The sequence below is a fragment of the Lynx canadensis genome, chromosome C1, assembly GCF_007474595.2.
Source record: "Lynx canadensis isolate LIC74 chromosome C1, mLynCan4.pri.v2, whole genome shotgun sequence".
NCBI lineage: Eukaryota > Metazoa > Chordata > Mammalia > Carnivora > Felidae > Lynx > Lynx canadensis.
Genome location: NC_044310.1, coordinates 147,548,628 through 147,562,938, shown reverse-complemented (window position 1 = coordinate 147,562,938; position 14,311 = coordinate 147,548,628). Strand labels below are relative to the sequence as shown.

The 14,311-nt window shown below is 35.2% G+C and overlaps 1 protein-coding gene across 1 annotated transcript in view; it reads left to right on the top strand.

Annotated features, from left to right (window-relative positions):
* The window catches only part of CCDC148 (coiled-coil domain containing 148), a 255,718-nt gene that overhangs the window by 67,698 nt on the left and 173,709 nt on the right, over positions 1-14,311 (top strand). Inside the window, 3 exon segments of the mRNA XM_030327589.1 lie at positions 107-169; positions 1,576-1,697; positions 10,141-10,244. Of these exon segments, the coding sequence (XP_030183449.1) occupies positions 109-169; positions 1,576-1,697; positions 10,141-10,244 (287 nt within the window). The 5' untranslated portion in view covers positions 107-108.

Below are 14,311 nucleotides of genomic sequence, written 5' to 3'. Positions count from 1 at the left end.
TGGCACCCAGTCCTGGGCCTTGTTTTAAAAAACAGTATGATTAACCCATCTTTAAAAACATTTGGAAAATAACACTGAAATTTAGCTGTCTTTTTTTATTTGACAGATATGGAGGACATGAATAAAAGAGACCAGCCATTCATGATGATTGAGAAAAATGATAGCCCAGGTATTTTTTTCTACTTCCGTATCTGTTTTACGATTTATGGTGGATGATGCATGATGTAAAGTTGGAATGTTGATTTTCAAAATTTTAATGGAAAGCTCATTATTTGGTCATATTAAAGGTTTCTCCAGTTCCTTGCAATGCATGCTTTAATCTTTTCCAATAGTGATCAGGGTAACCATACTTTCTTTTACTGTGCTTGTCCTTAAATCACTTGAAGCCTACTTAAAGTCATGAGATTCATGATATAATTAATTAATCTCAATTACTTTACATTACACAGTTTACTTATTCATATAATTGAGGCAAAAGTGCATTTTTTTTGTTTGGATTACTCAGATTATTATATTTTATGCTACTTGGCCTATGAATACCTCCTACCTATGTTTTACTTTATCAAAACAGTTAATATCATACTAAACTAGAACACTTTATGTATTTGGATGGAGATTGGCTGCTTGGTCATTTATATCATTTTATTCCTATTTGGCCCATTAAAATTTTAGGTTTTGTTTTCAATTTTTTTCAAATTTAATTGAAATTATTTCAATTTTTCTGTTAGAAATGCAGCTATGACTTAAAAAAATCTACTTAATTTCATTCATAAGATGAAACTTAAATATTCACCATTGATGCCTAAAACTTTTTCATTTTTTTTTAATGTTCATTTATTTTTGAGAGAGACGGAGACAGAGTGTGAGTGGGTTAGGGGCAGAGAGAAAGGGAGACACAGAATCCAAAGCAGGCTCCAGGATCTGAGCTGTCAGCACAGAGCCTGACGCAGGGCTTGAACTCATGAACCGTGAGATCATGACCTGAGCCAAAATCAGACAGATGCTTAACCTACTGAGCCACCCAGGTGCCCTGACGCCTAAAACTTTTTAAATAAAAAGAATGGTCATACTTTGTATCTCGGCATTATAATTTTCTAAAATTCTCAATATATTTACTTAAATGGAAATATTCCCTTTATGTTCTTTTAAAAGTAATTTTATGCAAGAAATATACTGGTGATATATATTTTTTTTTCAACATTTATTTATTTTTGGGACAGAGAGAGACAGAGCATGAACAGGGGAGGGGCAGAGAGAGAGGGAGACACAGAATTGGAAACAGGCTCCAGGCTCTGAGCCATCAGCCCAGAGCCCGACGCAGGGCTCGAACTCCCAGACCGCAAGATCGTGACCTGGCTGAAGTCGGACGCTTAACCGACTGCGCCACCCAGGCGCCCCTTTATTTTTAAATTTTCTAGAGATAGAGGTTCAAGTATAATATGAGTGTTGTATATTATTCTTGTTTTTGCTTAAAAATAATTAAAAATAAGACCAACATGTTACCATAACTATATTTAGACTTCCAATAATATGATACTATTTCTTTGTCATTTTCTTTTTTTTGATGAAAAACAGACAATCTGATGTCCCATTTGAAAAATGGAATGAGAAGTACCAAGTATAAACCAGTAGACTATCAACAATTGCATGCATTGACTGAAGCAAAAAAATTAGCTTCTGCCTCTACAGAGCTAAAGGTTAGTTAGAAGTTATGCATGTGTGTATGTGTGTTTTCTAGTTTTGGAAACTGAATTTCCAGGAAGTAAAGTCATATTTATAATGTAAATGTGAAAATAAATAACATTCTGAATAGTTTTTAGAATCTTCCAACTATTACTAGTAGTGAATAGCAACTATCATTTATTGAATGCTCTTGGACAATGTGGTATATAGCTTACATGCATTCCTCATGTAATGTTCATAACAACCCTGAGATATGAATTCAACTTTACTTTTATTTGTTTATTTATTTATAAAAAGTTTATTTATTTATTTTTAAAAAGTTTATTTATTTTGAGAGAGAGAGAGAGCATGCATGTGCACATGGGAGAGGGGCAGAGACAGAGAGGGAGAGAGAGAGAATCCCAAGCGGACTCCCAGCTATGAGCCCAATGCAGAGCTCGATCTAACAGACCATGAGATCATGACCTGAGCCGAAATCAAGAGTTGGTTGCTTAACCCACTCAGCTACCCAGCTGCCCCTCTACTTTTAGCTTTCAACAATTTCTAACTTGCTCTGAACAATAAAAATTGCAAATAAGGGACAGCCATGGATTATCATTTAAGGCTCTTTCTTTTTTTTTTTTTTTTTAAATTTTTTTTTTCAACGTTTATTTATTTTTGGGACAGAGAGAGACAGAGCATGAACGGGGGAGGGGCAGAGAGAGAGGGAGACACAGAATCGGAAACAGGCTCCAGGCTCTGAGCCATCAGCCCAGAGCCCGACGCGGGGCTCGAACTCACGGACCGCGAGATCGTGACCTGGCTGAAGTCGGACGCTTAACCGACTGCGCCACCCAGGCGCCCCAAGGCTCTTTCTGCAACATCATACAAATATGCCCTCAGGTGCCTCTCTTTCCTACAATTTCCTTTTATGCCCTGATCTCAGGAAAGGTGAACCTGGACTAGATTTGGAAGGGGTTTAGGTGCAAGTGATTGTGCACGGTATTTTAGGACCATATATGGTTTAGGATTACTCGTGCAGTATATTTCCCTCTTGTGCAAATAATAAAGTACATTATAAACAACATTTTCATTGCTTGGTTGCATTTTTAATTATTTTTTAAAAATCTGATTTGAGGGGCGCCTGGGTGGCGCAGTCGGTTAAGCGTCCGACTTCAGCCAGGTCACGATCTCGCGGTCCGTGAGTTCGAGCCCCGCATCAGGCTCTGGGCTGATGGCTCGGAGCCTGGAGCCTGTTTCCGATTCTGTGTCTCCCTCTCTCTCTGCCCCTCCCCCGTTCATGCTCTGTCTCTCTCTGTACCAAAAATAAATAAACGTTGAAAAAAAAAATCTGATTTGGCAAAGTAACGTATTAAGTAATTTACAAGTTTTTATTTTCATTTAATATTTTTGTGTTTTATTAGTTTTTGATGGCTTTTTATGGTTAATACCTTTTCTTTTTCTTTTTTTTCAGTTTTTATTTAAATTTTAGTTCATGGTTAATACCTTTTTTAAGATGTTTTAAAAATATTTTTATTATTTATTTTTGAGAGAGAGAGACAGAGACAGAGACAGAGCATGGGCGGGGGAGGGGCAGAGAGAGAGGGAGACTCAGAATCTAAAATAGGTTCCAGACTCTGAGCTGTCAGATTAGAGCCCAACATGGGGTCAAACCCACGAACCATGAGATCATGACTTGAGCTGAAGTTGGACGCTCAACGGACTGAGCCACCCAGGTGCCCAATATCTTTTGGGCAAATGTTATGATTCCAAAACACATTTCATACCTATTCTAAAGAAATTACCATATATCCATGAGCTATATCCCCTCAAGTAAGGGAACCTCTCAAATACGACATTATTTGTTCAGTTCAGATATAACTTTAAAATAATTTGATATTATTGATGTTATCAGGACAGTGAAAGAAATTTTATGGCAAAATCACTTACATAACTATCATCCTAATAAAACTATTTCATATTTCTGACTTATATTCTGATCCATTGTATTTATATCACATATACACTACATACATGTATAGAGACATAAACATATACATACACTTTTTATTTTCTCCCATGATAAACATAAACATGAAATCCTGTATACTTTCCCCCTAACACTTTGCCACATAATCTTTATGATATTTAATTACTCCAGTAAATAAATATTTATTATGTGGCTCAATGATACAATAATGAGCAAAATACATCCTTACCCTCATGGAATGTACTGTGTGCAGGAGAGGAGGAGGAGGAAAGTCAGTGTTTATCAAATAATAAAAACATGCTGTCTGGTGTGTACTAATAGGACTTGATCCTAGTTGAGTGGGAAAGCTTTTTTTGAGGCAATGACATTGGAAATGGGATTTCAAGGTCAATAAAAATGAAGTAAAAACAAGAGTGATGAGTACTTCAAATAGAAAAAGATTCATGCCTTATCCTGATTTTTGGATATTGGGATTGTATCCAGTTTTATGATATTGGAAATCATGCTTTGGTAATTACATATCTTCATGCAGAGACACCTTTCACATTTTAGAATCCTCTACCCCCATAGGATAAATTCCCATGATTGGCATGTTTGGGCTAAAAACTATGAATTTTATTTTTAAAAAAGTTCTTTCCCAAGGTATTGTTCTAATAAAGATACCACCACAGACACTTCTCTACACTCTTATCAGTACTGGAATATGTACATATATATTCATATAGATACACATACATTTTAAATATTATCTATGTATCTATTTGTCCACCAATCCATGCTTCTATGCATCCATCCATCATTTACCAATTTTTTTTTTTTTCTGGCTGAATGTGGAATGGTTGAATGTCAAAATCAGTGTTTGTTCAAAGTGAATTTCTCTTTGATGATAGAATCACTATCAAAGAATAAACATATTTCAAAATTTTAATTTTTAATGTGGTTTTCAAGTTTTGATATTAAGTTCAAGGGCAGTAATTTCTCAGCCCTGTCAGCTGCTAGATTGCTTCTCTGGTTACTGTGCTACATATTTGTGAGATTAAACAAATGATCACTTTCAACTGACATTTTAAATAACATCAATAACCTTGTTGTTTGTAGAATGTAATTCAGGAAGAAGCTTTTTAGTTACATATTTTCTAGGAATAACTGTACCTGGGATTTATTACTTGGCAAATCTCAAAAAATCCCTTGTCTTCAACTACTGAAAGTGGTTCACAGTGTGTAGCAATCATTTTGATAAGCTTTTTGCTTCAATTTTTAGTTTCCATAGATTCATAATGATAAGGAATTGTCCTGTTAAGGCATTTTTATAATATCTGTTGTTTTGAATTCCAGTTAGTGAGAACAAAATGTGTCCTAGATACCTCATCATTTTCGAATACTTTCTTCTTTCCTTTTACGGTTTTTATTTTTTAGTATAGCTGGATTAAGAAAGATGTATTGGGAATGTTGTTTTACATGATTTTTGGTCTTACCTCTTCATTTAATTTAGAAGATAGCAAGTTGACATTTTGCTTTTAATGGACTCTTCTAAAATGTGAACATTTTCCAAATAGGACTTTTCTTTAAAAGACTCGTGGCGGGGCGCCTGGGTGGCGCAGTCGGTTAAGCGTCCGACTTCAGCCAGGTCACGATCTCGCGGTCCGTGAGTTTGAGCCCCGCGTCGGGCTCTGGGCTGATGGCTCAGAGCCTGGAGCCTGTTTCCGATTCTGTGTCTCCCTCTCTCTCTGCCCCTCCCCTGTTCATGCTCTGTCTCTCTCTGTCCCAAAAATAAATAAACGTTGAAAAAAAAAATTTAAAAGACTCGTGGCTTAAATGGAATTAGATAACTGGAAATGAAAAATAATTCTTAAAGTTTATTTTGTTTAATGTTTTGAATGCTAAGATATATACCAATCAGTCTACACCAACTAGGATTGTGATAATAATGTCATCTCTATTATTCTTTCTTGTATTGGTATTTACATTTTTGTAAAATATGCATTGGCTCAAGAAGAATACTTCTTCCTAATGTTACATGGTTAACACATTCTCTCAATATTTGTATTAAATATCAGTTTATTTCCTACTTCTTTTACTAATTAAATGTGTTTTTTCCTTACACATGAGATTAGCAGCTTTAACAATCATTGTTAATTATTACAGCACTATACTCTGGCAATATTAAATGTAAACATACTTAAATTGAATGATAGAATGTTAACATTTAGAGCACATAAGGAGGTTTTTGCTTCAAGTTATATCTAGAATACTTAGTTATATTTGAAAATAAATTAACAATTTCTTTTTTTAAATTTTTTAATGTTTATTTATTTTTGAGAGAGAGAGAGAGAGAGAGAGAGAGAGAGACAGAGCAGGAGCAGGGGAGGGGTAGAGAGAGAGGGAGACACAGAATCTGAAGCAGGCTCCCGGCTCTGAGCTGTCAGCACAGAGCCCGACGCAGGGCTCAAATTCACGAACCATGGATGCTTAACTGACTGAGCCACCCAGGCACCCCAACAATAATTTCTTGTAATAATTATTGTTAATTAACAGTAAATTCAGAAGACCTGCCTGGTTTCTGTTACTGGTATTATACTGATCAGATGTGATAGTCCCTATAAAATCCCTGTCGTTGATCATGCACAAATTTTGGGCTGCCAGATAAGACACTGATATGGACATTGAGTGATCTAGCTTTCACAGGCTGAGATTGAGTCTGAAGCCAAATAGTAGAGTTGGCCTGGAAACAGAGACCAATTTTAGGTACATTGTGTGTTAACTATTCATTTCTAGTTTAGGTAAGTATAGAAGGGATCTTTATTATTATTTTTATTTGAATTGCTTTGCTTAGCAAGAATGAATATTTCTTCTTGTTCAACTAAGTATCTATCTACTAAATTTTTAAAAGAACATTATGAGAAATTGTGATCATATGCAAAATTAGAGTGAATGATATCATTATCTCTATGTAATTTATCTAGCTTCAACTATAATCAACTCTTGCCTATTGTTTTCTCTATACTCCCTATCATAACTTTCCCCTGTGCCAGGTTATTTTGAAACAAATCTCAGGCATCATAACATTTAACCACAATTATTTCAGTATGTATCTCTAAAAGATTAGGGCTACAAAACACCACCCCAAACCCTAAAATACCATTATCATTAAAATATTAATAATTTCTTAATTTCAAATATCCAGTGTTAAATTTCCCTGATTGTCTTCAATTTTTTTCTTAAAGTTTGTTTAAATCAGCATCTAAGTAAGACCCATATATTATAATTGGTTTTTATTTTTTAGATATCCTCCTCTATCCTCCTGTGTTTTTGTAATTTATTTTTTGAAGAAATTGTATTTCTTACAGTCTGGATTTTGCTGATTACATCCTGGTGGTGTCATTTAACATGTGTTTCTGTCTCTTGTATTTCCAGTAAATTGGTGGTTATATCTGGAAACTTGATCAAATTCAGGTTCAATTTATTTTGGCAGGAACACTTATTGATGGAGTTTTTGTGCTACATTCTTTTTCTATCACAAATAGTGCTTCAGTGAATAGTTTTGTTCATTTATCTTCTTACATAGTTTTACCAATATAGTTCTCAGATTGATTTCTATGAATAAGGTTAGGTCTAGGTCAAAGGGCAAATCCGTAAAAATTTTGCCCCACCTCCAGATTCCCTTCTGTGGGGGGCTGCATCATTTTGCATTTCCACTAGCAACATAGGAAAGAGCATGTTTCCCTATGGCCTCACAGAGTGTTTTGTGAAACATCTGAGGTTTTGTTAACCTGCTAGATGAGAAATTTCATTTCAGTGTAGTTGGGTTTTCTCTTTTTATTTTGTTAATAGCTCTTTATACATTTAACTGTTCTTTTATCTTTATTGAGATATAACTCACATATACTAAAGTGTACATACCTCACCTATAATAAAGTGCACAACTCTTAAGTGTACACCTTGATGAATTTTGATAAATGTATACACATATGTAACCAACACTTCAGTTGCCCACTAGCTATTGTTGCATATATCTAAAGATAGGTCATCTGACCCGAAGGGCTATCATGGTATCTCAAGGTGCCTACCTAGAGTCTTATTATTATCTTGGATCATCACAATAAATCACATAGGAAACCTCTAGTTTCAGATTCCTTGATGAATTTATTATTTTTGCTATTTTTAATTCATCAACATTCCATATAAGTCATCATCCACCTTAAATATTGATTTCGTATGGCTTATTGCTCAGCAAAATGAATTGGAATCTCCTAGAAATCTATTGATAGAGATCCAACTTTAAATCTTTTTGTTCTTTTAAGACTTTATTTTTCTTCACTTTTGGCCTGAGGATAGAAGTGGAGTCAATGAGTGAACTTACAAAAAAATCAAGATGTTCTTTAAAATATTGGAAGTGTCTAGTGAAAAATAGTAGCTTTATTTTGACTTTTATAGTCTACTTAATTGGTCTTTCTCTGGGCTCAAAGACAGCATTGATTTTTTTAAGCCATAAAAACGTGTCCACATCTTTCACCAATGTGTTTTAATTTTTTTGTACGACATGGACCAAATATGTCAAAGAAATCTAATTTTAAAAGTTGTGTCTGCTGCAACAAACTTTAGAGGCTGTAGGTGGCAAACAGTTGCAATGAGTTTTAAGCATTCTTAAAGCAAACACTAGAGCATCAGATTTTAGAAACATTATGTACTTTTATGTTTTCAGTAGGTATAATGAGGATTGCTGAATGTTTTTCTGCAGTGTCCTGTTCCTATTTAAATATACTTTTCTCCTAAATTTCATAATTTTAGCCCTCTTAAGACCCCCTGAGGAAAAGATATGACTTTGACTCCATGTTTTTGTTTTCTAACACCCCTAATTTTGAATCAGTAACCAGAACAGTGGAAGGATAAACTCAAGGTTGAAGTAATCAGTGAATGACAGCTAGAAATAGCATGCATTCTGAAGAGTCTTTTTAGGATTTGTCTTCTGAAGTTTTTATATCTTCAGCATTGAAGATGTATCTGTTAAGGCTTTCAGGATACTAAGTATTCTAGTAGCAGAGAAAATATAAAATATGCATGTTTCATCAAATTTTTGATTTGAGAATAGCACTTTCATAGACATTTAGAAGTACTAATATGGAATACGTGAATTCACCGTACACGTAAGTATCAGTCAGCATCCAACCAGGAAACAGACACTGAAGACTAAGAGAGGACAGGTCTTTAATACAGGAAATTGTTACACAGGTGTAGAGCTGAGAAGGCAAACAGGATACCATGAAGCAATGTAGAGGTTAACAACAGAAGGCGCTCCCATGCCTAGGTCAGAGGGACATTAGACAAAGCAAGGCTGTACCACATTCCATCTGCTCAATTTACCCAAAAATTGTTGGAACTGTATTAGAACTGTCAAGAAAAGTCAGAGCAATGGAGAAGATGCAGATGCTTCTGGAGATCATTGTGATACTAGAGAAGGCAGGTGGAGTAATCCTTTGGCTTCTCCTTTCCCCCCTCCCTTCAGGATCCTTCTACTAGTGTCTCCCTTGGCTGAACCCGGCTTCAAATCAGCTAGTCGGGCTGTCTGGGAAACACAGGCTGCTCTGTGATATGGAGCAGATCAGGGAGATGGCCAACAATGGACATTAAGGCAAACAGATCCAGGCCTGATACAATTTGTCAACAAACTCCAAAGTACTAATTATGTGCTACATTTTTGAAAAGCCATACAATCTGGGGAAATTTTAAATTTAGTCAAAAATGTGGGTTTCAATGCTACACGAGTTTTCAGTATTTCTTTGTCAACTTCTGTACCTTCAAATAAATACTTGCCTAAATTTTTAAAAGTATTTTACTAACATTTAAAAAACTTTATTTTTGAAGGCATGGAGTTGAAAGATTAAAATTACATGTTCAAGGTCCTATTTCTAGTAGGTGCTGAAGCTGAGACAAAAGCCAGGCCTCCTAACAACTTATCCAATGACTTTTCCCCATCCTATGCTGAAGGATCATGTAAAAGCCAATGTGAACACTAAGGTTCTATGTGATTCTGACATTTATGAGCTTTAGGATCTTGGCCACGTTTTTTAACCTCTCTGAACTTCAGTCCTCATGTGTCAGTGGGAATAGTGATGCCCATAGTGCCTGGCAGGGAAGATGTATCAAAAAGATGAGAAAATATATGGAAAGCTACTGAAAAATTTTCTGAGACTACATGAATTAATGTGTTATTTGTTGTATGTATGGAAAATATAATTACCTATCTTTTCATAGATACTTTAAAAACAATTTTTAAATTGGCCAGTATTCCAAACCAGTTTCTCTTTCACCTCCCTGGTTTTTGTTTAATGAATTATTTATTTTAAGGTGGACTCTGTATCAGAAGTTGCACTAATAGGACTGAACAGAGATAAATATGTAACTTAGAAATTACAAATTAAACAATTTCATTGTGGAAAACACATTCAGAAAACATTGGAATTGCTCCTCTTTTGTTCCTCTAAATCTAGATCCGAAAAGCAGTGCAGACTTCAAAAGCATCTAAAGAGCAGACACTAATAAAACAACACAAGCAAGTGTGGTGGCAGGAACACCAAAGGCTAAATGACGTCAGGTAAGAATCGAGGGAAATCTCTATAAGAACATTTAAGACTTGCTAAGAGTTGTACTTACTTAGACGTTCTATAACGTTCCATGTTAATGAAGCCATTAAACTAAAAATACAAAGTTATGCTTTGTGAGTCAAATTAAAATTCTTTCATTTCCTCAATTTAATTTGGAATCCAGCAAATATGTTAATATGGCTTTTGCTTTGCTTTGGAAGAAAAGATAATCTTCTATATCTGCTGATCACTTAACTCTTCTACACTCCCTTTCATACTTGTAATTACTCATTTTACTCTTAACATATTGAATTATAATGTCTTATTTACATGTTTGCTTTCCCTATAAAGTGGCAAACAAGGGCAAACATACCATCAGCTTCATCTTTTCCTTGTAGGATTTGGAGATCTTTGACTGCTTTCAATGAATGAATGAATGAACTCAGAGATTCAAGTTGTTGACTGATTTCTAGATGTAACTGCATTATGACTAAGTCAATGTGCATTTTTGACTTTTGTCATTATTTCCAGCTCTCATTTCAAGGTGAAGTAACAAAATAATGATTCTATACTTGTTCTTAATTGTAATCTTTGAAAAATAAATTTCTTTTCAAAGGGCAGGGCAAAAGGAGAAGGCAGATGTGTTTTCCCTCCGTTTGAGGCAATATACTAGTTTTAAGGTATACTTTAAAAATGTATATTTTAATCAGATATTGTATATCACAATAGATTATTTTTGTAGTTTACTCAAATTCAAATTTCTAAAGGTCATTAACTTTACTTTTTTTTTACCTGTTAGAAATATTAATTAGAATAGAACTGAATTGGCAAATGGTTTTTGAGCAAATTGACATTTTTAGCCCTATCAAGTCTTTCAATTCACCATTTATTTTAGTCTATTTAGTGTCTTTCAATAGATATAGAGATCTTGCATATCTTTTATAGGTTTATTTCTAAATACTTTATTTTTACGCTATTGTAAAAATATATTTATTTATTTATTTATTTATTTATTTATTTATTTAGTTAGTTAGTTAACATCCAAGTTAGTTAACATACAGTGCAACAATGATTTCAGGAGTAGATTCCTTAATGCCCCTTATTCATTTAGCCCATCTCCCCTCCCACAACCCTTCCAGTAACCCTCTGTTTGTTCTCCATATTTAAGAGTCTCTTATGTTTTGTTTTCCCCCTGTTTTTATATTATTTTTGCTTCCCTTCTCTTGTATTCATCTATTTTGATCTTAAATGCCTCATATGAGTGAAGTCATATGATCTTTGTCTTTCTCTGACTGACTAATTTCGCTTAGCATAATACCCTTCAGTTCCATCCACATAGTTGCAAATGGCAAGATTTCATTCTTTTTGATTGCTGAGTAATACTCCATTGTGTATATATACCACATCTTCTTTATCCATTCATCCATCAATGGACATTTGGGCTCTTTCCATACTTTGGCTATTGTCAATAGTACTGCTATAAACATTGGGGTACATGTGGCCCTTTGAAACAGCACACCTGTATGCCTTGGATAAATACTAGTGCAATTGCTGGGTCATAGGGTAGTTCTATTTTTAATTTTTTGAGGAACCTCCATATTGTTTTCCAGAGTGGCTTCACCAATTTGCATTCCCACCAGCAGTGCAAAAGAGATCCTCTTTCTCCTCATCCTCACCAACATCTGTTGTTGCCTGAGTTGTTAATGTTAGCCATTCTGACAGGTGTAAGGTGGTATCTCATTGTAGTTTTGACTTGTATTTCCCTGATGATGAGTCATGTTGAGCATTTTTTCATGTGTAGGTTGGCCATCTGGATGTCTTCTTCGGAGAAGTGTCTATTCATGTCTTTTGCCCATTTCTTCCCTGGATTATTTGTTTTTTGGGTGTTGAGTTTGATAAGTTCTTTATAGATTTTGGATACTAACCCTTTATCTGATATGTGATTTGCCAATATCTTCTCCCATTCTGTCGGTTGCCTTTTAGTTTTGGTGATTGTTTCCTTTGCTGTGCAGAAGCTTTTTATTTTGATGAGGTCTCAATAGTTCATTTTTGCTTTTGTTTCCCTTGCCTCCAGAGACGTGTTGAGTAAGAAGTTTCTATGGCCGAGGTCAAAGAGGTTTTTCCTGCTTCTCCTAGAGGATTTTGATGGCTTCCTGTCTTATGTTTAGGTCTTTCACCCATTTTGAGTTTATTTTTGGGTATGGTGTAAGAAAGTGGTCCAGGTTCATTCTTCTGCATGTTGCTGTCCAGTTTTCCCAGCACCACTTGCTGAAGAGACTATCTTTATTCCACTGGATATTCTTTCCTGCTTTGCCAAAGATTAGTTGGCCATATGTTTGTGGGTCCATTTCTGGGTTCTCTATTCTGTTCCATTGAACTGAGAGTCTGCTCTTGTGCCAGTACCATACTGTCTTGATAATTACAGCTTTGTTATACAGCTTAGAGTCCGGGAGTGTGATGCCAACAGCTTTGGTTTTATTTTTCAAGCTTGCTTTGGCTATTTGGGGTCTTTTCTGGTTCCATACAAATTTTAGGATTGTTTGTTGTAGCTCTGTGAAGAATGCTGTTGTTATTTTGATAGGGATTGCATTGAATATGTAGATTGCTTTGGGTAGTATTGATATTTTAACAATGTTTGCTCTTCCAATCCAGGAACATGGAATATTTTTTTCATTTTTTTCAATTTCTTTCATAAGCTTTCTATAGTTTTCAGTGTATAGTTTTTTCACCTCTTTGTTTAGGTTGATTCCTAGCTATTTTATGGCTTTTGGTGCAATTGTAAATGGGATCGATTCCTTGATTTCTCTTTCTGTTGCTTCATTGTTGGTGTATGAGAATGCAGCCAATTTCTGTGCATTGGTTTTATATACTGCAACTTTGCTGAATTCATGGATCAGTTCTAGCAGTTTTTTGGTGGAATCTTTGGGTTTTCCATATAGAATATCATGTCATCTGCAAAGAGTGAAATTTGACTACTTCCTGGCTGATTTGGATGCCTTTTATTCCTTTGTGTTGTCTAATTGCTGAGGCTAAGACTTCCAATACTATGTTGAATAACAGTGGCAAGAGTGGACATCCCCCCTGTCTTGTTCCTGACCTTAGGGGGAAAGCTCTCAGTTTTTCCCCATTGAGGATGATATTAGCAGTGGATCTTTTATATAGGGCTTTTATGATTTTGAGGTATGATCCTTCTATCCCTACTTTCTTGAGGGTTGTTATCAAGAAAGGATGCTGTATTTTGTCAAATGCTTTCTCTGCATCTATTGAGAGGATCATGTAGTTCTTGTCGTTTCTTTTATTGATGTGATGTATAACATGGATTGTTTTGTGGATATTGAACCAGCCCTGCATCCTAGGCATAAATCCCACTTGGTCGTGGTGAATAATTTTTTTTAATGTATTGTTGGATCTGGTTGGCTAGTATCTTGTTGAGGATTTTTGCATCCATGTTCATCAGGAAAATTGGGCTATGCTTCCTTTTTAGTAGGGTCTTTGTCTGGTTTTGGAATCAAGATAATGCTGGCTTCATGGAAAGAGTTTGGAAGTTTTCTTTCCATTTCTATTTTTTGGAACAGTTTCAAGAGAATAGGTGTTAACTTTTCTCTAAATGTTTGGTAGAATTCCCCTGTAAAGCAATCTGGCCCTGGACTCTTGTTGTTTGGGAGATTTTTGATTACTAATTCAATTTCTTTACTGGCTATAGATCTGTTCAAATTTTTTATTTCTTCCTGTTTCAGTTTTGGTAGTTTACATGTTTCTAGGAATTTTTCCATTTCTTCCAGATTGCCCATTTTATTGGCGTATAATTGCTCCTAACATTCTCTTATTATTGTTTGTATTTCTGCAGTGTTGATTGTGATCTCTCCTCTTTCATTCTTTTTCTTTTTAATGTTTATTTATTTTTGAGAGAGAGACAGAGTGCAAGTCAAGGAGGGGCAGGTAGAGAAGGAGACACAGAATCTGAAGGAGGCTCCAGGCTTTAGCTGTCAGCACAGAAGCTGATGTGGGACTCGAACCCACGAACTGTGAGATCATGACCTGAGCTGAAGTCGGACACAACCCACTGAGCCACCCAGGC